The sequence below is a fragment of the Rhinolophus sinicus genome, linkage group LG02 (assembly GCF_036562045.2).
Source record: "Rhinolophus sinicus isolate RSC01 linkage group LG02, ASM3656204v1, whole genome shotgun sequence".
Taxonomy (NCBI): domain Eukaryota; kingdom Metazoa; phylum Chordata; class Mammalia; order Chiroptera; family Rhinolophidae; genus Rhinolophus; species Rhinolophus sinicus.
The window spans coordinates 174,098,678-174,126,526 of NC_133752.1; the positions used below are offsets into that span (position 1 = coordinate 174,098,678).

General features: G+C 43.6%; 1 protein-coding gene across 4 annotated transcripts in view; it reads right to left on the reverse strand.

Annotated features, from left to right (window-relative positions):
• The window catches only part of ETV6 (ETS variant transcription factor 6), a 219,982-nt gene extending 195,278 nt beyond the window's left edge, over positions 1 to 24,704 (reverse strand). For 2 of the 4 annotated variants that reach the window (XM_019744765.2, XM_019744764.2), the window contains exon 1: positions 24,232 to 24,692. In XM_019744765.2, the coding sequence (XP_019600324.1) occupies positions 24,232 to 24,264 (33 nt within the window). In that variant the 5' untranslated portion in view covers positions 24,265 to 24,692. Of the gene's footprint in view, positions 1 to 24,231 lie in introns of all 4 variants that reach the window. The other 2 variants (XM_019744766.2, XM_019744767.2) reach the window with 2 other exon arrangements.
• Positions 24,705 to 27,849: the final 3,145 nt, after the last annotated feature.

The window sequence follows — 27,849 nt, forward strand, 5'->3', positions numbered from 1 at the left end:
CCACTGTGACTGCTGTTAGGTCTATAACTATTAATAAATATGTACGTGGAAAGAGGCAAGGCCTGTCGTGGGGAGCTGAAAGAGGGTCCAGCTGTACCTACACAGCCCATAAGCATTCAATGCCTTCAATAAATATTGACTGGGGGCTACAGCTTCCCTCCAACATCAGAAGCACTGTGGCCCTCATCAGATTACCACCAGGTTCCTACCACTCTTAGCGAGGCAGGGCCTGGTTTCTGGCTCCTAGAGGACATGGGAGCAGTGAGAGAGCCGAGCTATCTCCCTCCCTGCCCGCTTGCCGCCATCATCATTCCAGGAGATGGACATTCATGATCTTCTGGAAAAGAGGAGCAGGAAGCAGCTGGCTTCCAAATGCAGGGTTGCAAAACCAGGTCATCATGGGGAAAACACCAAAAACAAACCGAAAAAAAAAATCCCCTAGGCCCTGAGCCACAGAACACACACTTTAGCAGGGCCACAGAAGGTGCCAAACTAACGGGTGTTTCCATTTTCTCTGGCTGTTTTCTGCACAGCATCATTATGACATTTAAAAAACACCGTCTCCTCTTTGGATTGTAAACCCCTGAGGACAGGCACCCTATGACCACCTTTGGAACTCTCCAACTTGGAGCTATGATATCACTAAATGAAAACCACACATAAAAGAAAATATTACTATTTTTTCACTTTAAAAGCCCGAACTTCCTTTCCTGGGTCACCGGGCGGCCATCGGCTCTCTGGCCCAGAATTCCTGCTTTCCCTCTTCCTCCACACACTCATTTGAAATTCCTCTGGCATTTTACATGGTTGTGTCCCCTGGCCTATGGAAGTAAGAAGCAAGGACTTCCCAAAATATCAGGGAAAAAAGGAAGGAAGCTAATGATCTGGCCACGTGAGCACACGCTCTTTACAGTTGGCTGGATTCTGTGTACTGTCCTTGCTGGGGTGGTCTGCGGGCCCCGTGGTAAACGCTGACTGCATATGCATAGCCGTGAACTTGTACCTTTCAGAGGAAGGCGGTATGGAGGCCATGCTTTCTGGGTAAAGAAAAATTATCTGGGATAGATTTGCATTGGCAGAGGAATAAACACTACACCTGCTTCGACCAAATTCCACAGCACAGCCATTCCATTCCTGCGTTTTATTACTGAACTTCACTCACAATAGTCGTGAATCACTGTTGTGAGACCATGGGACATTGGCAGGTTGGTCTGGGAAAAAAGGAAAAAGATCATTCTAACAATAGTCACTGGCAATATCTGGCCAGGATCAAATACGGGACCGTTAAGCAAGAAAGCAATTGAAAATGGAATATGGCAATAAAATGAGACAAGCTCTCTTGTGTAAGAGATAAACTGATGTATTTGGGATAACTACAACGATAAAATTTGAAGGCCCTGGGTGGAAAAAAATATCGACTTATGAAGGAACGTATTCATTCATCCAACATACTTTTCCTCTAATCACTGCTCCTCAGACACCTCGTATTTAAACTTCGTATGACTGAAAAAGTTCAGGGTTAGACCTGATTTTACTGCCATTTCACATGTTGAACTCTTCCACGTCTTCCCTTAGGCACGTAGGCAGCAAAAAGTTTAATATCCTAACAGTGGTTTCCCCTTTGATCCTAAGATAGCCTTTCCTTTATTCTAGTTGGCACTAGGAGCTTCTCTCCTACATCAACCCACTCTCAATAGCCATGTAGATTTCTTTTCCTCACAGACATCCCCAGATTGTTTCTCAGCATTGTAAACTCATCTCACATCCTGCCCAGCACGTCCCCTCCTCATTCACCACGCCCACCTGCTCAGAGAGCTGCCCCCTTCCGCAGTCTGGATCAACACCCTCTGAGGCACACACCCTCAGAACACCACAGCTTGGCACCGTCAGAGCCACAAATGGCCTGCTGAGGAAGCAGCCACACAAATACCCAGCTCCAGCAGCTGAAACACTCCCTTTCCCTTCTGTCACTGAATGTTCAAGTTCAAGGTTAGTGAGAAGTGCCAGATTTTAGAGTCTGGAAAGTCCTCTTCCGTCAGTAAAAAGGTTGAGGGAATAGAGAGGGCTTTTTCATCACACAGCTTTCCCACAGCAGTAAGAAGGCAATAACTTTCGTTCCTAGTTAACTCGGGGTTTCCCATAAAGCACCTGCATGGATTCTTCCAGTGTTCTGAGTGATTCTGCTCACCACCTTCCTTCCCTTACCATGAGGACATTTTACTTCCAATCTGAAGCTCTATATTGCTGAGTGGTCCCTTTCCTTAAGACACAACTCCATAATAGCAAACATTTCATACCGGTGACCCCACTGTTAACATGTGGTGAGGGTCAGTGAGATTTCAATAAGGTGGCCGTCTGCTATGGGTAGCACGGTTTATGGGCTATACTGCTGATTTCCCTCTTCACTGTCCTTTAGCTCTGCATTTTGGTGAATGTAGCACTGTATATTATAGGCAAGCTCTGTTTCACCCCATTAACTGAGGACAATTGTATTAGCCATATGAGTCTGAGTTCCCATGTTACTTAATTGCTACACTGCTGTGTTAACGAAGTTAGAAGGGGGTTTGGCAAGAGCGTGGATCACCTTCACGTATAGATATTTGTGGTTTTATTTTTCCTTTTGCCAGCTTGCTTCTCGGTTTCAATTGCCTACCATCTGCCTTTGAACAATCTAAGTGCGAACAGATAGATTTTATTTGGAGGATGAAATGCTTTGAGCTCCTCCTAGAAAAGCATTTTCATAGAGTGGTGTTCAAGGCATTCACTGTTTAATAGGATCGCAGAGGCGATTCTGTTTGGATTGGGAGTTGGTTCCTTTCCATAGTCAAAGTGTACTGTAAAATAAAAACATCATTGGGGCGGCTGGATGGCTCAGTTGGTTAGAGCGTGAGCGCTGAACAGGGCTGCCGGTTGAATTCCCACATGGGCCAGTGAGCTGCGCCCGCCACAACAAGATTGAAGACAACGAGCTAGCACTGAGCTTCTGGACGGGCATCCAGATGGCTCAGTTGGTTAGAGCGTGAGTTCTTAACAAGGTTGCAGGTTCAATTCCCGCGTGGGATGGTGGGCTGTGCCCCCTGCAGCTAACGATTGAAAACAGCGACTGGACTTGGAGCTAAGCTGCGCCCTCAACAGCTAGATTGAACGACAACGACTTGGAGCTGATGGGCCCTGGAGAAACACACTGTTCCCCAATATTCCCCAATAAAAATTTTAAAAACAAAAAATACCTCACGACCCCAGAAGGAAACAGGACGGTCAGTGGGCCAGAACTAACCTTTCGCCTTAAAATGAGCGCTGAAACACCCAATGGAGGGGCAGGTGGTAAGACAGGGGAGCCGATGGTGTATTATGTATATGGTCTATTTCCTTTTGAGTTTAAAAAAGAAAAGAATCCAAACATGAAGCATTCAAAACCTTCTGAGTTTATGATTTTCTTTACATGATCAAGACACCCAATTGAAAAGTAGATATATTCACTCAGTTCACCTGGTTGATTAAAAAAAATTTCCCACTAATTAGAATGATTTGACTTGAATGGATCTATTATTTTGAAAATACAGCCTAAAGTAAATAAAAACAACTACCAAATCAAAAATCAGTAAGCTAGCTGGGAGCCAGAAGACCTGGGTCCTAGTTTGGGCCTTAATCTAAAATTCCTCAACGCTGTAGCTGTAAATGTCTAAATTCTGTTATTCTAATGACTATCTTCTGAATTACAAGTGCTCAGCAGTCACAACTGACTGGATAGACGGTATGATGCTGCTCATTCTGATCCTTTATCATCGTGACCGGAGAACCAGAGCCCTGTACAGCAAATCTAGGTTTGATATAAGAGTCAAAGAACTAAAGCTCCCAACTCGGGCCCCTCCTAAACAACTCTCAGACTATAGCAGCAGTCTCGAGAAAATCCCAGTTTTTCTACCCCAACCACTAAACCCCACTGGACGCCTGAGTCTGAGTTAGTGTCATTGTTTTGGAATTGCTGTGGAGGTTAACACTGAGTTCTAAAAAAAAATCAACAGCTCTCTCCTCCCCTCTTCTGCAGAACCACTGGGAGGCAAGTACCGGGAGAGGGTCTCCGTCCCGAGAAGGGGAAATGTACACCAACCTTTAAGGTTTTGGTTGTTCCCATCACTTCTTAGGGGCAAAATAGATAAGGAAAAGCAAGAACAACCCACACAGTCCCTGCAAATGCCAGTGGTTCTTTGCTTTATTATAAATGATTAAAATCCTGAAAAGGACGTGTTTAGAATCCTACAAGGCAGGCTTCAACTATAATACTTACAGGAGTGTCATGCTTTAGGTGGAATAAAATTTTAAAGCTATTCAAGGCTACTTTCTCATTTACAACAAGGGAAGTAGTATGTATGTCTGGCCTGGTCTTACAACTGATCTCGTAAGCCAAGCCACCTCTCTAAATCTTCTCTCCATTATTTTTAGAAGAGTGAGAACCTCTCTGCTTTTATTCCTAAATGATGTTGCTCTTTGGTGGGGTATGACTCAAACTGAATTCCCTCAACTCCTTCCATCCCTTCCCAGAACAGGGTATGTTGCAAACAGGATGAAACTACCCTTATACAGAAAAATCCTACAAACAGGTCATAATAAAGGGTCAAAGAGTATTGCTATCTCAGTAAATGTTTGAATAAGAAAGACTTTTTTAAAAAATGCAGTTTATGGGCAGAGGACATGAAGAGACATTTTTCTAAAAAGGACATACAGGTGGCAAACAGATATATGAAGAAATGCTCAACCTCACTAACCATCAGAGAAACACAAATAAAAACCACAATGAGATACCACCTCACCCCAGTCAAAATGGCTATCATCAATAAATCAACAAACAAAAAGTGCTGGTGCGGATGTGGAGAAAAGGGAACGCTGGTGCACTGTTGGTGGGATTGCAGATTGGTGCAGCCACTATGGAAAACAGTATGGAGTTATCTCAAAAATCTGAAAATGGAACTACCTTATGATCCAGCAATTCCACTCCTAGGTATCTATCCGGAGAAATCCAAAACTGTAATTCAAAAATCTTTATGCACTCCTATGTGTACTGCAGCACTATACACAATAGCCAAGACATGGAAACAACCGAAATGCCCATGGGTAGATGACTGGATTAAGAAACTGTGGTACATTTATACAATGGAGTATTACGCAGCCATAAAGAAGAAAGAAATCTGACCATTTGCAGCAACATGGATGGACCTAGAGAACATTATGTTAAGTGAAATAAGTCAGACAGAGAAAGACAAATACCATATGATCTCACTTATATGTGGAATCTAAAGAAAAGAATAAGTGAATGAACTAATCAGAAACAGTTTTGGAGACAGAGGAAAAACTGAGGGTTGCTAGATGGGGGGGGGGATAAGGGGGAAGGTGAGGGGATTAGAAAGTAACCACAAGATGGCCACGGGGTTAAAAAGTTAATTTAAGGAATGTAATCAATAATGTTGTGAAGATTTTGTAGGGTATCCGATGGACACTTGTCCCATTTGGGAGACCACCTCAGGGATGACGTAGATGCCTGATCACTGCATTGTACACCTGAAGCTGAAGCTGAACAATAATGAATGTCAACTACAAGTTTATATATATACTTGCAAGAAGTGGAGTACAGCATTAGGAATAGAGACAGTGGCAATGTAATGGCTCTGTGCAATGTCAGAGGGATAGTGGATGGGGGTGGGGGGTTCACACAATGTGAGGGATATAAATGATAAATGTCTAAGTATTACTTTGTCTTGTGCACCTGAAACTAATAAAAAAAAAATGCAGTTTAACTACTTAAATACAGCACAGCACACATGATCAACTCTACTATAAAATCAGAAAATGATAATTCCCAGTATTCTAATATGGCACAGTAATGTATCATAAACATTAAAACTCTTAATAAATTATTAGTTGTTGAAATTAAAGCAATAATTACAATAACTTCTAAGGCCACTATTTGAAAAAGTCACACATTTAAACTGGGTTTCTTACCCAAACTGAATGAGACCTGCATAAATTACAAAGAGTAACTATGAAGCTTTTATTCTATCAGAATCACATGAACAATTTCTCAATTATTCTAAATTGGAATTAATCGCTATATCAAAAGCTGCCCAAAATGTCTTGCCCTATTTCCAACAGGCATACTTGATATAAGTACCAAATACTATTTCGTCCGCTTGGCAAATTTACGTAATAAAAACTGGTATAATCTCTAATTAATAGGAAGATTATCATACTCCCAAGAACAAGAAAAATGTAAAGGTTGAAAATAAACTACAAAATTAACAAAACAAGGTGAACCATTAAGTACTAAAACAGAAATTTGGGGAAGGAACATGATTGGGGTTCTTTCCAATCAAAAAGCAGAGGGCAGGACAAGAGACACCGTGAAGATGAGTACATGGCACCCAGGGTATGAGAGCCCACAGTCCAGGGGTCGGAGCAAGAGTGTTTTTGGAGAACTCACTTCAGCACATCCCGTTTAAAGGTTCACAAGCCAGGCATTGTGCGCTGGAGGGCAATGGTTTCTCTTTGGGCACTATGAATGAATGCCTGATGAAATGGAGGAGAAACAAACGTATTTTATTTTAATAAAGAGAAGTTTCCCCAAATAAGTTTACAGAGGTGAACGGAAAAGAAAGACTGGGGGAAGATGAGGAGGCAGCCAGGGAGAGGTGGGGAAGTGAATGCGAAGGCTAAGTAGGCTAATAATAGACAGAAGGAAGTTCTGCACCACAGGAGATAGAGATGCAAAGGAAGAGAAGCCGGCGGGTGAGCCTGGGAGGCGCTGGTAATAATCCTATTGCACAAGAGGTGGCACAGATAGGACCTTGAAGGGAAAAAAAAAAAAAAAAGAAAGAAAGAAAAGAAAAGATCCATCTGGCCCCCACCCCAACTTCTTTTAGGTCAGACCTCAAAGTCACAACACAAGCTTGAGATTGGCAACTGCGGGCCTTCTGTCAAAGAATTCTACTATTAGCTGTAAACAGCATTTTGATGTTCTGGAAAAGCATATGGGTTTCATGTAGCGTGGGAACTAAAGTAAAGCCCAGGAAAGGGGAAGTTGAGTTTACAGAAAACTCTTTAAAAGATGTGTGTGCATGCGTGTGTGGGTGTATATCTAGTTAGACCCAATTTCACGTCTCCCACAAAGTGAGGGTTGCAGAGTTGAAGGGGTCTGAAGACATGGCCCTGAGTTCAGCACAGCACAGCTGGAGGAGAGCCCAATGCAGGAGCATATGGGGCGGCTGCCTCCCATCTTGGAGTGCAGGACTTGCCAAAGGGATTAGGCGGTTGGCCCAGGAGGTCCAACATCCTGCTCTGAAGATTGCCCGAGGAGGCAGGAGGCGTGTGCTTGTGTGTTTGTTTAACAGAGGTAGCACACCTGGCTGGGCAGTTGTGCAATCTGATACCACTGGGGGAAAATTTCTTCCCGATCTCAGCCTGTGATCAGATTCTGCCCTGAAGCATAAGGCTTAAGTGTCCTTGTAACTTTTATCTGGAAGAAAGACACACTGAAGAGTCCTTCTCAACGTCAGTCAGGGGTCGTAAAAATGGAGAAAATTCAGAAAAGACCCATGGTGTGGTGTCTTTGATCGCTGAGTGTCTCCTTCCACTCAAAGACTGGTTGGAAGTAAGGCCATTCCTCGATAGCCCTGATCTCGTGCAATTTTATTTTCAATAAGAATTGTTAAAATATAACCGCATGTCCTTTTGTAAGGCTTGCCCCATAAGTAAAGAACAATGAGAAGTCCTTTGTCAGATCACACATCACAATTTAGGGTTCGGAAAATATGGTAACTTCTGCTGGGGGGGCGGGGTTCCTCCCAAACAATTGCATGGACACTTGTTATTCTATTCCTATTTACATTTCAACAGCTTATTAAGAAATTTTCTCCTAGACAGGTCAATTTTTAAGCAACTTCAAAGAAAAACAATAACTGATAGCCCTAATAGAGTCACAGAGGTTCAAATTTTTGTTCTTAAGCACATGGCTAGATCTAGGATCATAATTCCTCATAGAACTAAATGAGGTACAGTCCCAAGATTAGATTGTGACATACTAATTGTCAGGAACCCTAGGTCCCATCAGTGCTAAGCTGCAGGTTCCCGTGTTCCCTGAACGGTCAGCTTACCATTGGCTCTGGTAAGGCAAAAAGGAAAGAGAGGAAGTGGACTGGGAAGGAAATGGCCTCTATATCAACAGTCTTGGCAGTGGAGATATTGGGCAAGGAAACCTGACAGCAGCACGTTGTCCAAGAATGAGGTATAAGAGCCGAGTGTTCACAACAGGGTACACCATTAGCAGCCACTCCCACCTTAGCAGTTTCATAAATCTGGATTTTCACAGATTTATGTTAAAAGCATAGGGAACACACGGACCTATGCTTTGCTGTTCTCCAAAGCAGCTTAGATTAGCATTCCTCTAACAACTCTCCACTTGCCACACAACCCTTCTTGGAGCCTATCTGAGCGGGGAAAGGGCAAGCTTGGACCCCTGAGAGGACAAAAAGGCCTGAAGTAAAACAGCACGAAGATGACCCACCTGCAGCCAAGATGAGATCAAGGCCAGGAGGGCTGGCAGGCAGCATGGGTCTGGAAAAGACAGCCCGTGGCAGGTAGCCAAGAAAACTTGGCAGATGACAGTTTGGGGGGACTGTAAAAGAACCCTTCACGGGGTGGCGTTAGGTTCAGAAGTTAAAACTTTCACATATCCTATTGCCTCGAATCCCTGTTCTGTGTCAAAAGCAACAAAATAAGGAGAAAACAAGCCATTTGGGCTTATGTGGAAGGTTCAGGTATATCTACTTCTACTGAAAAGACCTGATTTCTCCCGACTGGTCCATTTCACACTTATCAGATTGTCCATAACCCCAATATACTCTCCCCACAGTCTTCTCTTTAGGCGAATAACATTGAGTTGTCCACTGTAAACAAAAATGTTGCAGCTGTCGTGTCATCCATAAGACATGACTCTGAGTTGTGTTTCTAGTCCTGTGGAATACTCAGTCATTCTCACTGATTTAGTCCTCCAGGGCAAGACACTGGGAGTGAAATAAGAGGTCCAAAGAGATCATCATCTCAGATAAGGGTAGACCAGAACACGGGATTTGAAGGAGAGGGTTGAAAAGAGTTGACCCACGTGAAAGGCAATCACAGGCTTGGAAAGGCCATCGCTGACGTCACAGAGGCCTCAGAAAGCTGCGCTGCTCTTGCAGGTTATCGCTAACGATCAGCTAGCAGAGGAATGAGGTAGGGAAACAACTGGTAGCCCCACACAGTGGTGACAGGACACTGGTTCCCAGAGTATCACAGCCAGCAACGTTATGACTGTACATGGCTGCAACAAACAGCTATCAGCTCTCTCTCCCTCACCCAGGAGGCATCATGAGCCAAGCCAAGAAAACAGGGTAGATAAGTGATGAAGTTCATTCATTTGGGGCTGTCCATGCTGCTTCCTGTACATCGGGTTTAAAGGTTCTCAAGCCTTTTCTCCAGCTGTCTAGGTTCCTCCCTGGAAGGTGGGCAATCAAGAGGGAAGAATGAATGGATGCTCTATGTGCACATGTCTATTCAGTGCTTAAGTCTCACGGGAGAGCCTCACGTGTCGGGAGAGGCAGTGCGGTTAGCCCCACCATGCGGTCCTGACACCGCAACAAAAATAGTTTCTACCTTTCTTCCTTCCTCTGCCTTTAAGGAGTATTTGCTCAGGATTTCAACTGTGCAAGGTCTTTACCTTACACTTCTCCTCTGTATCACAGAGCCTAGCACCCACTGAGCCCAGAATAGAAGCTTAAAAAATACTTGCTGATTTAACAGATTCTATTCAACCAACACACATCGAAACTTCTCTGTGCCAGGCACCGTACTGGACACTGGAAATATAAAAACGAATCCATCAGACTCCTGCTACTCCTGCTCTCAGTGGGCTTTCACTCTAGTGAGAGGATGATTAACAATTAAACTATAACAGGATCATTGCCAACAGCAGAAGCATGTTCAATGAGTGGTAGGAGGCTGTGTCTATCAATAGCAATGCTTAAGAAATGGGCTTCAGGTGACAAGTTGTCTACCAGGCAGAAAGAGGATCAGGGGAAGGTTCCCGGCATAAAAGTTCATTACATGGTTTGTGAGAAGAGCAGGTTATTGTTTGGAACATAACATGGAATGGGAGGTTGGAGATGATTCTAGAAAGGCAGACTGTCCGGGGCCTTGTATGCCATGATAAAGAGCTGAGTTTCATCCTGAACTGCAGTGTCACAAAGAAACTGGTGTGACTAATTTTTATTTGCAAAACACATCCCCGGGTGGACTGAAAGGTGCATGCGCGCATGTTGGAAGATCAGATGGGCGACAACTGAAGAGTCTGGGGCCCAAAGGAAGATAGTGCTGGTCAGAAAGGAGAAGAAAGAACAGCGTGAGAGATATGGGGTGCGGAATACTGCCCCGGGTGCCTTGCAGGCCCAAGAAGACAGCACATCTGCCCTCAAGAAGCTTACGATCCAGTCGCCTAAAGAAGCAACTGGATAAGTCTGTTAGTACACCATGGGCCAGAGAAAGATCATTCCTCATTCTCCTTAGTCCTGGATGGCTTTGGTGGCAGCACTGGCTTTAAGTTGGCCTTTGAAAAATGAGAGAGAGGTGACTTGGCAGAACTATTCATTTACTCTCCTTCTTTTGGCTATTCTCCACTGTGATTTGTATCCCACACAATTTTATTTAGCTCTATCTTTATGGTATGACACTCTTAGATGGATTCTTTTAACAGAAACTTCCACCAGAAGAAAAAACAAAAAAAGTTGCCATCTTCTCTCACATGAATCCTGCTCATCAACACCTCTTGGCAGTATCTGACCTATGTGAGGCAAAACAAATAAATAAAGGCAATAATAATAAGGCTTTGCCAGGCTGGCCAACTGATCCAGTCAGAGGATTATAAGAGACACCTGTTTTTTAACACAGCAGCTGCGAACACAGAAGCACGGCATCCTAGTTACAAGAAAGAGTTCCATGAAAATCCAATAGCAGCAGAAACTGGTACAGACCGATTTTCAGCTATGTCACCCGAATGTGAAAAGAATTCAACTAAGATTAGACACACAATAGGAACTCTGCTTTGCTGAACATGGAAACCTGAATGCAGGTTTGCTTATTGGGAGGCGGTTACCTATTCATCAAGTATTCTAAATCCTTAAAGCATCTATTACATACTCAGGGTACTATCATAAACATTCTGAAGCTTTTTGAAGTTTGGTTGCTTCATGCCCTGTGGCTGACCAAACACCTCTTCATTCAAGCCAGCTTAAAAAACAAACCAGAATATACCCCAATGTAGAATGTGGATGCTACCACAGGAGCAAATAAACATTTAAAAGTATTTTGTCAGTTCATTCGCCACTGAAGATACATACACACGATCTACCAATGTATAAACGTCACACAGGCGAACTATTTTGTAGCTGCAATATGGCCACATTACCTTCCCAGACCAGACCAGGGAGATGCTCTTAGAAACAGCTTGTTAACAGCCTTCACATTGCTATTTAACAATCCGTTTATAGCCCATCAGAAAGCCAACACCCCAAGGAGGTATATTTTACATCTCTATGTAAGGTTTCTTTGACACAAAACTGGGTTTTGCACCTTTCACTCTGTAAGCTAGAAATCAGTTTATACTACAATTTCTGGGACGTAGGCTCCTGTGAGCATACCATATATGGGCACATATGCAAACAGAGTCACAAAAACAAACCTTTGGAATAAAAGCAGAATGATGCCCAAGAAAGCACAAGCCTTATCATACAGTCCTTCCTAGACCTAAAAATAGCAGATAAAGGCATGGTATCAGCTACTCTCTCACTGTTCTCCCTAGAACATGCTAATTCTAACCTCCAGGGTTGATTCTTAAGCCTGAGCCTTCAATAACTTTACCCAGGAACCTTTCCCAGACCCAAAGAAGCTATTTTCTAGGCTTTGGAGTGTGGAGTAATCTTTCAATGCCCTCCACTTATGAGGCTATTAATGCACACAAATGTAAACAAAGAGGGAACCTGAAATTGTGAATTTTCCCCCATTTGTGCCTTGGAGACACTAGGACCGGCAGAGAGACTGCCTTTCTGGCAAATGGTATACTAGAAACCCCTGAAGCACTAAGCATGGTCATCTGCCCAAAATGCAGCTAGCTGGACTAAGACTTGCCTCACCCTGCCTGGGGAGGTGTGCAGCCAGAACTTCCCCACATTAATATAATCTTGTCTACACAGTCCCCACTGGGAGTCCCAAAAGGATTAAAAGAAGAGAACCCTAAGAATTCTAGACCCCAAGAAGAACCAGTCACCAGTTTGGGGGCCAGAGCTGTGAAGTGAATTCTTTCCAACAACCCCTTGGGCACTTAGCCTGCCTGGCAGTCCACCAACACGAGCATCAAGGCAGAGTAACTGGATTTGTCCTAGGTTCTGCAGGTCATCCAAAAACGTACCCAAATAAGTTGAAACAGGATGTGCTGTGAACTCACTTTCACCTATAACCTAGATATAAATGAACCAAGAGGCAAGAGGACTATACTCTCATCCACCCACATCTCCTCCATGGTAAACCTTTAAATACCACAGCTGAAATGGAAATGCACACAGAACCATCTTTCCCTTACATCGGACTGTTCAACGCAATGGCTAACCACAAAAGCACACAGAGGCCTTTTCCCTACCTTCAAGAAGCTCCATTTGGCCATTTTACCAAAATTTTCAAGATAGACAAATTCTCAGTTCGGCTCATGTGAACGGTGCCTGTGCCCCTGGGTCCACCTCTTGCCTCTCTGCTGGAATAACAAACCCTTCCATTGGGGTCTGCATGGCTCTCTGCCTTTGTTCCTTCTTGCACTTTGAAGGTTCTTTACTCTCTGAGGCCTTATCCCACATATCTCCAAGCACAGTACACCGCCCTCGCACCCAGAAAATAACATATAAATAGCCTGCTATTGATATCAGTGCCTCTTTGTTCATTTTTGAGGGTACGTAGCTTAGAAAATCCAAGGTGCCAGGAAAGGTGGGCACATAGAAGATGGACACACTAATAGGTGCCCTACTTGAGATGCAACCAAACACCCAGGTCCCTTTGCCCATCTTCCTGCCTGTCTGGGTACAAGTTAGATACCTTTACAGCATGCTGAAAACGATTAGAGGATCATCACTCCGGCATTCCTGTGCTCGCCAAGATTCCCCCTGGATTCCATCGTGTTCAAAAGCTGTGTCTGACCTACAGCTGACTTCCGCCTGCAGAGCAATGCGTCCCACCACCTAACTCATGGCCCCGCAAAATGCACAGAGCCTCACAGACACAAAAGAACACAATGCAAAATTCAGAAAGGGAGCCTCTGTTGCTCTGGTTCTCCGAGGGTAAAGACTCTTACCTTTCTAACTGGTATGGTCTCTCTTTTCACCCTGAAGTGTTCGAGTCAGCAGACTAAGGGAAGCACTAAATGGCACAAAGTCAAGAAGGGAGCTGGCAGCTTTCCAGGGGATTTGAGATGTAGTCAGCCAGATTGGGTCATTCGGGTCTCCAAGTCGAGGAGAAGAGGAGACTTACCCAACCTGGGGAAACTACATGACTCAGACTTCATGGCCAAAATGACAGCTCTCCCACCTGGCTCACATCACTTGGAATATAGATCAGATCAAAAGGTGCAAAGTGAGAGTGATTCCTGACCTGCTGCCCCCACCCATCACTGGATATTATTGTCAAGACTCGTGAGTCAGGAGAGCCCTGGGTGTCAACAGTGGAAAGCAGCAGAGTCAAGTGAACTCATGACGTGGATTTTTAAAATCTTTCAGATCTTACTTAAGTGAAAAGGAGGACACAGCAGCTACAAAATACACCCGGGGTCCAATCCTTAAAATTTTCCATTCCCCAAAACCAGGTGTGCCAACTCTGTGGCAGGAAGTTGGGCCGGAACACACAAAGAGGCCCAAAGAAAATAGAATTCAGTTCTGTTCTTTTGGTTGCCCGGCCTGCAATCACAAATCTATACACAAAAATATGGAGCTGGGCCATATGGCTGAGGTAGGACACCGTGGTTTGCTCTGGCAGGAGTCTGATTGGATGGTCAAGGATAGTCTGGGAAAGACAAATGGTCTAGAAGCAATAATGAATAATGAAGGAACTACAGTGTTTCCCCGAAAATAAGACCTAGCCGCACAATCAGCTCTAATGTGTCTTTTGGAGCAAAAATTAACATAAGACCCAGTCTTATATTATAGTAAAATAAGACCCGGTTTTATAGTAAAATAAGATTGGGTCTTATATTAATTTTTGCTCCAAAAGACGCATTAGAGCTGATTGTCCGGCTAGGTCTTATTTTCGGGGAAACAGTAGTGTGGAGAGAAGTTTCCTTCCCTTCTCTGAGCTCCTGAAGGCAGTCCAGAAAAGCGCTTAGCAAACTCCCACTCCCCTTTTTATAAAGTATCACATTTCCTCTTGCCCACTCCAGTGCAGATCTCTTTATCTGAATAGTCATCATTAGGCAGGAACAATACTAATTCTACAATGTCTCTTGACCTGGGTTCTTTGTTAGAGACCCCAGCACTACTCCTGACCACACCCGCAGCAAGGCAGCCATCGGCGCCGTCCGCTCTTTCTCGTCACTCAGCAGTGCCACAAGTGCCACACCTAGACTCACACTTCCACTAGGGAACAAGTGTTAGGGAAACAGGCAACTTCAGGGACAAACAGGCTGTTCTTTGGGGTTGAATTTTTTTTTTTTTTTTTGTAGTTTCAGGTGTACAAAACAATGTAATAATTAGACATTTCACCCCTCACAAAGTGATAACCCTACTCCCCCAAGGAGTTGGATTTTTTTAATTACGAGGCTGATTTCTATCTGTAGCTCACTTCTTCCAGGAAATACTTTCGAGTCAGCATCTCATCTTTGGTTTCTGCTTCCTCACGTATAGGGGATGTGAGTGAAGCTGGATTACTGACCTCATTCTACAGATAAGTCTTCAGAACGATCAAGTTACATGGCCCGTCATAACACTCTAGAGAGGGTACAAGGCAGCTGAGGAGAAAATCACAAACTGGCACTTGTGTTTTCCAGGAGGACTGCAGAGAAATGATGTCTCTCCAAACCTAATAAGCTCTTTCTTCATGTCCACACCTGCTTCACGGGGTCAGGAGAAGATGCAGCTAACATTCTCTCCAGTATTCCTCAAAAAGGGTCGTTTTCCAGTCTGTAGTTCACCTTTTCATTTAACGTGTACATACAAAGGGAAACGCAGGCATGCAGTTTAAGTCCACAGCAAAGAGAACACAGCTGCTGAAAACAGATACTTCAGTTCCTTAACATCTACTAAACATGAAGGTTCCCTCATGCCCCAAAGTAACACATTTGGCTTTTTCCAACTCTTCTGTATAAACTCCCACCAATAGCCATCTATTCCCCGTTCTTGAAACTGGAAATTCACCATCCCACAGCAAACAGTGTCTGTTCTGTGGTCAGACAGACATGGAACTGCCTGTTCAACAAAACGCAGACGAAAGAATTGATGCTGTCTTTCAAGACTCACCCCAGTTGCAGATAATAAGCAACTGTACGAACAAGCGGATCCCTGAATAGGTTCAAATACTTGAGCGCTGAGTAATAATGCTGGTTAGAGTCACTGTACAGTACTTCCAGGCTTAGGTTTTTTTTTCCTTTTCTTTCATCTTTGGAAGCTTATTCAGAACCATACTAGCTATCCCCTCAAAACTTTAAGATGCAAAAGGCATTTGTTATTATCCTGTAATTGCAGTTGGCTCATCTCTCCTGTTATTGAGGCTAATATTCAATTAAAGTTAGAATAAGAGCTTTTCTGAGCACTGACTGAATGACCCCAGCCCTATGAGAAACTGAATGGGATAGTGACAAGCACACTTGCTGGGAGTCAGCCAACTTGGGAGGCCTAGATTTTAGTTCAGGCAGGGCCATGAATGAGCCATGAACTTGAGCAAGACAGTTCACACATCTCTGGCCTCCGTATTCTCAACTGTGTAATGTAAGCAAAGGACTTAGAAAATCTCTAGCCCCCTCTAGATTCATACGATGTCGACGATTCATAAAGAGGGAGAAACACTATTTTTAAAAAAAAACAGTGTAAGGCACTGCAGTAGGCAATTTACATATCCCAAACCCTTAGAGATAGGTATTTTTATTACCACTTCAGAAGAGTTAACAGGTTCAAGGAGAAGATGAACAAGTTCAAGTTCACACTCAGTTCTGCCTCCTCTGTGTCTGTGTTCTTTCCCTAGAAACACTCCACAGTATGGCGATGAGTGGACCTCTCTTCTCAGCAATTTACAATCCTCTTAAGAGAAATCATTTTTACAGATAAGAACCAAAGAACAACATCAGACACAATAAAATACAAATCAAAATCTGAAGGAGACATGACTGGAACTGCATTGTGGCCACACGTACATCACTGAGCACATTCACCCACAGCGCTCATACCACCAGGGCCATGCGTCCTTTTCAGGTCACTCAGGAAATGAGATCGTCTTCCGTATGTCTGACTCCCACACACAAAGGGAAAATACCCCCGAGAAGAACACAAGGTCTGGTGAGCGTGCAGATTTATTGGATAGCTCTTTCCTGCCTTCACTGGGGAGTCAAGTATTTTTCGTAAGTCATTCGTCCAGATAAATGAAATGCAGCCTTTTGAAATTTAACATTATTTTTATGCCATTCTTGTTGGATAGCATTCCAAAATGCATTACATTATTTCCTCACTTCCTAAATCTCATAATTTACAGTTTGTCTTTAACTTGGAAGTCATAATTATAATCATTAATATCATCAGTCATTGTACAGCGCCGTACAAAGGGGTTTACCTCTCTGCATTATGTGTCCTCACAATAAAGCTATGCTTTCTGAGTTGTCTGTGTCTTATCTGTTTTCCTAGGCCACACTGTTAGAGAGACCTGGCCATAGGATAGAACAACCTGGTTCTGACTGGCTCAGCCACAATGAGCAATGTGATCTCAGGCATGCTATTTAAATGCCATGGGGCTCAGTTTCCTCATCTGTTTCATGAAAAATTTGGGTTATGCTTTCTTAATCCACTCTTATTACCTCCACAACACATCTCTCTCTGCTTCCTTCTCTATACCTGCTCTAAAGATATGCTTCATTAAAACTGTTTAAATCCAGAAATTTATCAAATAAAAGCCAAAATCCTCTCTTCATTCAAGTAACTTAGAACAAGGCCAACATGGTCAGGCTCTCAGAAGAGAGGGAAAAAAAAAATTTTTCCTTTGGTAATGAACAACCATCAGGGAACACCTGAAAAGACTTCAAGTAGATTCCTAGAAATCAGTTTTAAAGATGTACATGAGAATAGCTTGGAAAAAAAAAAAAATTGTGTGCATGGATTGTTTTAAAAGTTTTTAAGGAAAAAAAAATAAGTTGCAGAAAAAGAAGAGACTGACCAGGAAGTGATACAGAGAAGGTGTCTAGTCCCAAGTTAGGGCAGGACGAGAGGACACAGCCTCAGCCTGTCACCCACTTAATGAAAGAGTAATTAATGGGGCACTGGAGGAAAGAGAGAGGCAGAGAGGGAAATGAAAGGTTTCTGAGAAGAAATGAAGGGCCCTAAATGAAACCCATTGAACAAAATATGACTAGAGAATATCAGGGATTGGTATAAAAATCAAAGATCTGGACATTCATTCCAACATGGGTGGTGTGGTGTTACCACCTAGCTATTCCCACAATGAGAGAATGGCTAGAAAAACCCACCTTGAAAGGAGACCAGAGAGAGAAGGAAAGTCAGGACCTCGGGAAACATCCCCACCTGCTCTATTCCTGTCTTTCATCTTGGCTTACTCGAAGCTCCACCATACCCGCATCACTCTTAGTTTCCTAATTTTCTTCATAAAGAGGGCTGTACTTGAGAATAGTGTCATGGGAAATGCTTTGGAACTACAGTCCCATGATGTAGGTTCTAGCCCTACCTTTGCCATGGACACAGCCTGTGGGATCTGAGGCCAATACATCACTTAACCACTCTGGGTTTCAGGTTCTCATTTGTAAAATGGGGGCAAATACTGCATCCCTGAGAGAGTTGTGAAGAGCACAGGAGCTAATGTAATAAAACACTTAGGACAAGGACCAGCAGGCAGTCGTAGTCAATAATGACGGTGGTGATGATGATGATGAAGGAGGAGGAGGAGGAAGAGGAAGAAATGTAGGAGCACTGACCACCATAACAGCACACAAACACTTCCATTACACAGAATTTATAAAGCCCCCAAATGCATGTGTTCCACAGTTTTCCATGAGTGTGGTCCATAGGATGGAGTAAGCAGTTACGCTCATCGGATGCCTTCCTTAGTCAGTACCTCATTCCCAGTCCATACTCTGAAAACTCCAGATCATTTAGACAAAGACCAGGCTGAACTGTAGGTTTTCACCATCAAGAAAGGGTTATCAAGCAAATGAACAGAGCAAATAATGTACCTGTGGTAATATATCGACACGGAAGGAACAGTTTCAAGCGCATAGTAGCACTTGTTTCTAACCAACAGAAGATGTGGAACATGAGACATTTTTGCCTCTTCATTGAGGCTCACCCTGAGATGCCCCAGTAAGCAACACTTTATTACCCTGGTTCCTATATGTTCAAAAATCAATAGAACTGTGCTTATGTCGTAGTAGGCAATAATTCTAACTCCCCACGAATTTAGTCTGGTCTTTCTCTCCCCAGTGAACAGTCTTTAAGCTGGGCCCCTTTTGGCGTGGGAACCCTGAATACTCTCACACTCATTCTATTCAACCAATATACATAGAGATTGGTTTCTTACACACATCTAACAACAAATACAGCAGTGAAGGACTCTGCCAGAAAACAAACTCCACTGCTTTTTCTAAAGTAGCATTCACAGAGAAAAATATGTCATTTGTATACGCCATATCCTAGGGGACTTCATTTGACACCCATTCACTCAGCTGGGAGATCCACACCAAAGGGCAACTTTTGAAAATCAGTAATAAAATGCAACTGCTCTTCAAGTTAGTCTCAACAATCCTCTGCTCCCTTGCCCCTGACTTTCCTCAGTGTGACTAAATGCAGCTCAACTCAGACTTAACAAAATTTGGTTTAGTTCTACCTTCCTCTGGCGCCCACATTTGGGATGTATTTTGCCCTTGACTTGCCTATGCTAAGGAAATAAGTTATTTCTCTAGGGCCAGCTGCCATGTTTTTAGCTGATTCTGTTTGAAACAGGGATCTTACTACACATTAATAAGGTGTAAGCTTGTCTGCTCTGGATAAAAGAGCCTATGGCCTGCTAAAGGATTCCTCAGAAGAAGACCCTTTTAAACAGGCCCAGTGCCCTCAGCTCAAAGCACAAGTACCAGGCCTTCACACGCTGTAAGAAAAGTATTGTTGCATCCCACCCATCTTTGAGGGTAGGTACAAAGAACTTAAAGCAGGATCTTGAAGAGATATTTGCATACCCATGTTCATTGCAGTTCTATTCACAACAGCTATGAGATGGAAGTAACCTAAATGTCCATCAACAGATGAACGGATAAAGAAAATGTGGCATGTACATAAAATGGAATATTGTGCAGACTTAAAAAAAAAAAAAAGAAGGAAACCATGTTGCATGCTATATAACATGGATGAACCTCAAGGGCATTACGTCAGGTGAAATAAAAATAATGTATGACTCCACACATGTGAAATACCTAAAGTCATCAAAGTCATGGTAACAGAAAAGAAAAAGGTGGTTACTAAGGGCTGGGAGGAGGGGAGAGGAGAAATTAGTGATGAGTGAGCATAGAGTTTCAGTGTTGCAAGATGAAAAAGTTCTCGAGATCTGTTGCACAACAATGTGAATATACGTAACACTACTGAGCTGTACACTTAAAAATGGTTAAGATGGTAAATTTAATGTTCTGTGTTTAGTATCATAATAAAAAAATTAGTGCTGCAAATAGTGGTGCAAATACAAGTCCATCAAGCCTTTCTTCCTTCATCCCCTACTCCTACTACTTCCTCTTCTCACATCTAACAATATACCCTCTTGGCCCAATGTCCCCCCCACACACACACACCATCTTCCTTGGCACATACCTCCATGCCCTCATACCAGCTGGCTTGTGATTAAAATGGACCAAGCTAGGAAGTGCCAGAGAGAGCGTGGCCTATTGTATCAAATTTCCTTGGCCTTTTATAGGACTGCACCGTAAACCTAGCAAATGCAGGGCAGTGGCCTGAGAATCAGGAGGTCTTTGTTGCTTTAAACCTGACTTACTCACCCATCAGCTGAAGCAAACCATTTAGCTCTCTGGACCTCCTCTCTACAAAAACAGGTTGGCTCAGCTGATCTCTAAGGTCTTTCAGCTCGGAAAGTCTAAAAGTTCCCTGATTTGATTGACAAAGAAACGGGGAAATTTAGAAGCCTGCTAATCTGAATCTCCTAAAGTGATTCCTCAAGCCTCTTTTCTGTGTCTTTGACTCAACTCCTTTTTTTTTTTTCAGTCTGGTTAGACATAAAAGCAGTTTTTGAACATTTTATCAAAATAATAAAACATCATTATTATACCAAAATTCCACTGATGGTAATTTTTGGACAGACATCCAGGGAGTGCTACAGGCCTCCCTGGGCCAGCAGTGTGGCCCTAGCAAGTACTTTGTACGAACGAGTGGATGAAGGTGTTAAGTCACCCTGAGGTACGCAGGGCCAGATAGAGGAAGGAGCCCTGACCTCGTCCCATGCCTCACTTCAAATCAGCAAACATTACTGAGAAACATTTCTGTGTTGGGTGCCAAGCTAGGTACTAAGACACAAAGTTAATCACTGTTAAACCCAAGGAGCTCAGAGTCCATTAGGGGAAACACAGAGAGTCTCCCAGTTAGTACCAAAATAAAAAGAGATTTTCTTCTGCTAAGAAAGCCAACCAGTACAGAGGACAGGGAAAGGGGGACCAGGAAGTTACACGGCTAGATTTTGTTTTCTGGATAGCCCTCCCTGACTAAAGCGCCGTGCCAAGCCTTACGGAGGACTGTACCTGCTGGGCCATAACCACTTTCCGCTGCAACTTGGCTGAACTTAAAACCGAACAGGTGACTTGAAGGTGAAGGCTGCTGATGGAAAAGACAGCCTCTTCCTTCCTCCTGTGACCAGCACACTCAGCCACTCAATCCTCTGGGGGAAAAAAATCACTGGTCTTTTTATGTAGTTAGTTGTTCCTGTCCTTACATTTAAGCCCCAAACGGTCAGGAATGGAAGCATTTAAACTCTCATGAGGATAGTGCCACTATGCATGGGGGGCAACCCAGTGCAGAGAAACAGTGGGGCTCAGTGACAGTTTGAGTGATCCTGCTCTAGTCAACCAGTCTTCTACTATAAAATGCATATCTGATAATAACTTAATATAGGTGATGGGAAGGGACATGCTTATAAAGCGCAAAAGAAATGTAAAAGCCATTATCAGGCCTTCATTGGCAACCACCACCACGTAAGCAATACATACAAAGGTGTCACTGACTGCCTGACTCAGAAACTTTCACCTTGGAAATTCCGCCTAAATCATACACTACTCTCTTCTATTAGGAAAGACACTGTTCAGAAGTAAACAAAGTCCTTCCCTCCGTGGCTGCCTCTGGTCAGCCTTCTCTGCTCCATCACCCCAGCTGCTGAGGAACTTCCTGCCTGCTGACCAGCTGCTTGTAAGGAATGACAGCAAGTGAGGAAGGTTTCAGGAGTAGAGAGGAAGAGTGAGGGAAATCTCTCCACATACAGAGAGCTTCCTGTGTCACATGTCTTCAGTACATCAAATTTATCCTTGAAAGCTTCTGGCATCCATTCTCCGCTCGACAGAAAAGTTTATTGTTTGCTGGACTCTAGAAGCAATCCCAGTACTTGCTTGTGGGTTACCAGCAAACATTTTTTATTATGCAGTCACTGTACCACATCCCAAGGACTAAATGAAACACTGCACCCATCACCAGAACATTTTCAGATGACCTGGAATAATCCCAGTCCTTGATCTCCAGCGCTTATTATTGGAACATTGTGAATTAAACAAACTCCACGGAAAAATACACTTCACATATGTGTACCTAAACAGATACACAGTCTAAACAATCTGTATACTGGTTCTATAAAGAAAAATTGGGTAATTTTATTACTAGTGAAGAACACTGAATTTATTTTCATTACACAGAAATACGTGGTCATGAAAAGAGGCACCTAAAAAGAACTGAGAGGGTAAGAAATAAGGAGGAAAAATGATACGTAAACTACAGCTGTAATTTTTATATCACATTTACAAGAGTTTTGTCTGGGTTTGGGATTGGTTCTGCGTGTGTGTGTACGGAAAGGGGCTGCTGCACTCTTTTCCCACTAGGTAGAATACAATGAAATGAGCCACTTGGTAACACTTCTGCCGGCAGCACACAAACATAAGCCTATCAGAATAGTGGGGATATGAAGTCTCTTTAGAAGAAGAATCAAAAGAAGTCACAGAAAGGGTTGCTTTTTTGTTGTTTTCACCCTAAAATTACTGCCCCATAGTTGATCCAGGTTTTCCTGATGTCAGATTTATTGCCAAGCAAAAACAATTTACTGATTTAATACCCTACTATTTAGTTACCTCTGTTTGTGTTATTAAATGTCAAATAAATTAGATTATCCATACCGTAGGATTTTCCTGAACTTGTTGAGGAGTCTAATTTATACACAAACTGGTTTTGAAGCCTCAAAGTGCCCTAAATTCTTTACTCTGACATCCTCTTCACCAAAGAAGTATTGCTACCTCCAGATATGTACAAACACAGAAGCCCGACAGATCCACTGGGCATTTTTGTGAGGCAAAAACAAAGAAACCCAACCCACCTTTTCAGTTCACATTAGCCCTACTTCAAACCCATGAAAATCTTTCCCGATATGAACACTAAAATCTGAGTATAAGTATGAAAACCTAATAAGCAAATATAATAAAATACTATGTTTCCCCTAAACAGATCCTAATGGAAAAGCAGTGTTAAAACAGGAAAGGTTTCTCTGATTCCCCACAGATGAAGAAACAGGTTATTTGTTCATTGTTTCTGCAGTATCCACTCAATGAACACATACTAAATGGGCCAAACCAAAAACAAACAAACTTCAGCAGCTTCAGACTCTCACAGAAGCAGAACGGTTTTCTACCTAATAGAACAGTGAAACGAATAAAGTGCCCAAGAAATGCAGCGATGGGAAAAATAATTGGGGAAGATGGACAAATCATTCCGTCTCCTCACGGTGGCAAACTTTACAACAACTTTTAAGAAGCAACAAACCACAGCACTGCCAGCCTATCTGTCTGTCGGTCGGTCTGTCTATATGCACACACAAAACTAGTCGGAAGCCAAGTACAGTGTTTGCAAATATCCACCATCCTGCATTTACAATACTGCAAAACATGGCCAGAAAGCCGGCACATTTCTACTCTTAGATATCCTCTCTGCACTGTCAAACAGGGAAGGTCATTTTGCTTGGTCACTTAGATAATTCCTTCTCTCCCTGCATCACAGGAGTTTTCTACTTTGGTATTGCTCAACTTTCATATGCATAGGAGTAAAATAACCATTCAGCAACTTTATTCACCTTGGTTTAAAAAAAAAAAAAAAGCATTCATTGTGCAATGCCCAGGAAAAGCTGACACCAGGACTGTCTCTCCGACAAGCGCTTGCAATTATCATTGGGGGGGCGGAATCCTGTCTGATCAGACCCAGAGAGTGCTTTAAAAAAGAAATGATTCCATCCCCAATGGGGGCTGGAGAACTTTTTTTCTAAGGAGACCACCCCTGGGGAACAAAAGTTACATTGCAGTCACATGTTGGTAGTAGGAGTAGGGCGCAGGTTTTTTTTTTTAAAGCGCACTAATTACCGGGGTGTTTTACAATTCTAGAGACCACTCCGGCTCCTCCTGACCAATTGTGACCGGCATTTCATTGTCAAAAAGAAAGGGGGTGGGGTGGGAGCGAAAGAGCCGATAGGGGGTTCGACGAGGGGAGTAGCAAGGTTACACTAAAGGGTACAGCAGCCGCCGCGAGCTGCATCTCCTTTCCTGGCACCCCAAATAATTTACTGCGAACAGAGCAACTGCAACAGCCCCCTCTGAAGAGCCCAGCACGACTGCCCTGGCTGGTGCAGCTCAAGGATTTCGACCACGGAGAGGGAGGGGGAGGAGATCTTTACCTTAATGCTACACTGAGCAGGAGTCTCAGACATGTCTCACAGCGAGAGAGATCAGGAAGTTCTCAGTTTTTTTCCACTTTCCTTTCCTCTCCCCAACCCAGAAATGCTCCACGGCCAGCCGGACGCGGTCATTTAAGAAGTTTCTTCCAGCATCTCTCCCGGCAGCCGCCCCGGGGGTCTGCGAGCGCGCGGGGCGGGCGGGGCGGCCGGCGGAGTTGCGTGCGCAGGGCGGCGGGGGCGTGGGAGCCGGGCCGGAGCGCGGCGGCGGGGTCTGCAGGTCGCGGCGCGGCGCGGCGACCCGGGGTGCAGCCCGGCCGGCCTCCCGCTCTCTCCTCCCACCCGCGGCCGGCGCCCCCGCCCCCCGCCCTCCCGCCGCTCTCCCTCGCTCGCTCTCTCGAATGTTTTCCTTCCTGGAAGAGAGAAACTGAAAGGCAGAACTGAGAAAGCTCTCTGCTCATTGATCTTGAGAGTTTCAGTGCAGAAACTGACGTGAATTCCCAGCACTGAGCTCTGCCTCTTAAAGGAGCCACCAGGAAATAAAAGCTCGGGTTACAGCCCGGCATCGGGGAAATAAAAGCCGGTCGGGGGGAGGGGCGGCGGCGGGGGTGCGGGCGGAGGACACCCGGGGGAGCGGGGCCGCGCGAGGCCGGGCTGCTCGGGAGGCCGGCGGCGCAACCCACCCACCGCAGCGCGGCCCCCGCGCGGGCGCCCGCCCTCGCCGCCCCTCCGCCAGCCCGGGAGTCGGGCTTCCTTGGCTGAGCCAAACAAATGCCTCACTCAAGGAAGACACGGTTAAAAAAACGTTACACTGGGGCCCAGGAAACCACAAAACAGGTTTATTACACGCCTCCCACCTTCCCCAGCTCCGTCTCTTAGATACATTGATAAGCACAAGGGTGTTTTTTCCCCCCCTAAGCGCAGACGCGACGAAAATAATTATATATGAAGGGACATTCCGGTAAGGACGCGGAATCCAAAGGAGGAAATAAAACAATAGCCTTTGTTCTGCTTCTCGACCGCTGCCTCTTTAAGAGAATCCACCAGGAAATGGGAGATCGGATTACAGCCTGCACACCGGGAAATGTGGGGAGAGCGAGCGCCCGAGCGCGACGCCGGAGACAAAGCCCCGGCGGCCCCGCTGCGGACGCGGGAGGACGGCCGGGTGGGGGGAGTCCCCGCGACGGTGGGCGCCCCGAAAAGAGGAGGCGCCGCGCGCGCTGGGTTGGGGCTGCGGCCGCCGCGGGCGCTTCCCTAACCGAGCACGCGTTCTGGGGAAGGGAAGGCTGCCGGGCAGTTATCAAAGGCAGTTGAGTTCCTTTTCCTGGCCCCCCTTCTCGTTTCGAAATCCGCTGTCCATTTAAAGAAATAGCGGTCGCAACCAACCGAAATAGGTGACTCGCCTGCAAAGTTGACAGGACGTGTTCCTGACGATAATAGCCCTCCCCGGGACTACTGCTCTGAAACTGTCATCGGTGGACTGGAGGTCCCTGGGATCCTGCCAGGGTAGCAATAAATGGTTGGAAAAACAGTGAGGGGAAGTCAAGGCGGTGGGGCTGAGGGTTCTAGCCTAGTGTACACGTAGTGTGATTATTATTTTTTATTATTTATAGTCTCTTTAAATGTTCTGAAGTGTCCACTTCAGAAGACTGAAAACATTATAATTATGTTTAAATTTTAAACCCTGCTGTTACATACAAAGGGCTTTAATGTGTGGATATGTGTTATGTTACAACTATATAAATATATATGTATAAATATAGTGTGTGTGTGTCTGTGTGTACCAGGACAGATTTCCCAGATCTTCCCATCCTACAGATTTTTCCTACCCGCTGTCCTTCAGTTCTCCAAAAGTTCAGACTTTTTCACACGCTCATCAGAACACTCTGAACTAGAATTTACTATTAAAGGGGTTGGGGTGCAGAAGAGTCCTGTTGCTGGGAAGGTGGGACTAATGGCTGTTTGTAAGCCTCCAAGGACCTCAGCAGTTTTTATCACCTGGAAGTCCCATCCTCCCCAAGAGAGCTCATGTCCACACCCAGTCCTCTTGGACCACTTGCTGCCCCTGCCTCCTACAACAATTATCTATCTGCTTTTGATCCCTCCACTGATGTTGCAGACATTGATTCCGATGTCCCAATGTTGGGTTAAATGTTGTAAACCTCAGTATTACATGCTTATCTATACGATAGTTGGCAACTCGTTCTCAGCTTCTGTAAAATGGGGGTGAGGAATAATACCCATCTCATAAGATTCTTGTGAGCATTAAATGAGCAAATATATAATATACACAAAATGCTCAATTACTTGAGTGCTTGCTATATATTAAATGTGTTCAATTAATGTTTTATTGACAAAAATGTAAGGTGTAATACTAATAACTAATACAGATCTAACAATGAGAGGAATGTAACTTCTTTTGGGGGGGGTAACATTTCACTTAGTTAAACCCCAATGCAAATTAAGTGTTCTCTATTATGAAAACTGATTGCAAATGTTTACCTGTTAACACTGATCTTAATTGAGATTTTACATATTTCATTTTTGAAAAAACTTTTTCAACCAGATAGGTATTTCCAAATATATCAATCCATGAGCATATGATTTTTCTTGAGCATATTCATTGCTTAGAAGGCATTTATACAATTCTATTAGAATTCTCTAAGTTCTCTTGATATTTCCCCTTTAGCATGCCATTACATTGCACATAATCGCTTACCTCTTGAAGGTTAGATGGAAGCACCTCAATTGCACAGTTAAGTGGATTTTAAATAAGGAATTTTCCTTTTCACTTACATCAAAATCCAAAAACCACTGTTGGAACAGTAGTTTGAGTTCAGAAAAAATAAATGCTGCAAATTTGTGTTGGGATGGATATCTTGTTTCTTGTTTTAACTTTTGACAACATGGAAAGTGTATAAAGCAGCTTGATATTATTTGCGATTTAAACAATGTTAGTTGTGTCAAAATGATTTAACTGCAGTATAAACTTCACATATAGTTCTATTTTGCCTTGTAGTTTTAGGTTGAATTCATGAAAAATGTTATCAATTCTGTAGCAAAAGCTAATCTCCGAAGCCATTCAGTGTTTAATAATAGTGGTTGAGAGCTTTTCATTCATTCATTCCCATTTGTCAGAAGTGTCTCTTCCTTGTTTCCTGACTTCTTTTGGGTAAATTGGGTATTTTTTTCATGTTTTGTTTAAATTCCTATATTGTCTTTATAGCTTTTCTTCTTTATGTTAAATATTGTGGTGGCTCTCGAAATTACAATTTCCAACTTTAATGATCACAGTCTATCTTCAACTAATTTTATTTCTTTTATGACAATATAAGAAATTTACAACATAAATTCATTTGTCCCTCTCTCATGCTTTATGATACTATCTTATATTTTATTTCTACATATTTTCTAAAACCCAACATACATTTTAGGGTTTTTTATTTTTAAAAAATTGTGAATACATGTATATAATGAAGATACTAAAATATATGTTAATTTGCCCAGATATTTGTCCTCTCTGGTACATTTTTATTCCTTCTTGCAGATCATATATCATTTCTCTTAGGCCTCAAGAACTTTTTTACAACATTTCTTGTAGTGCAGTTTGTTGGAGATGAA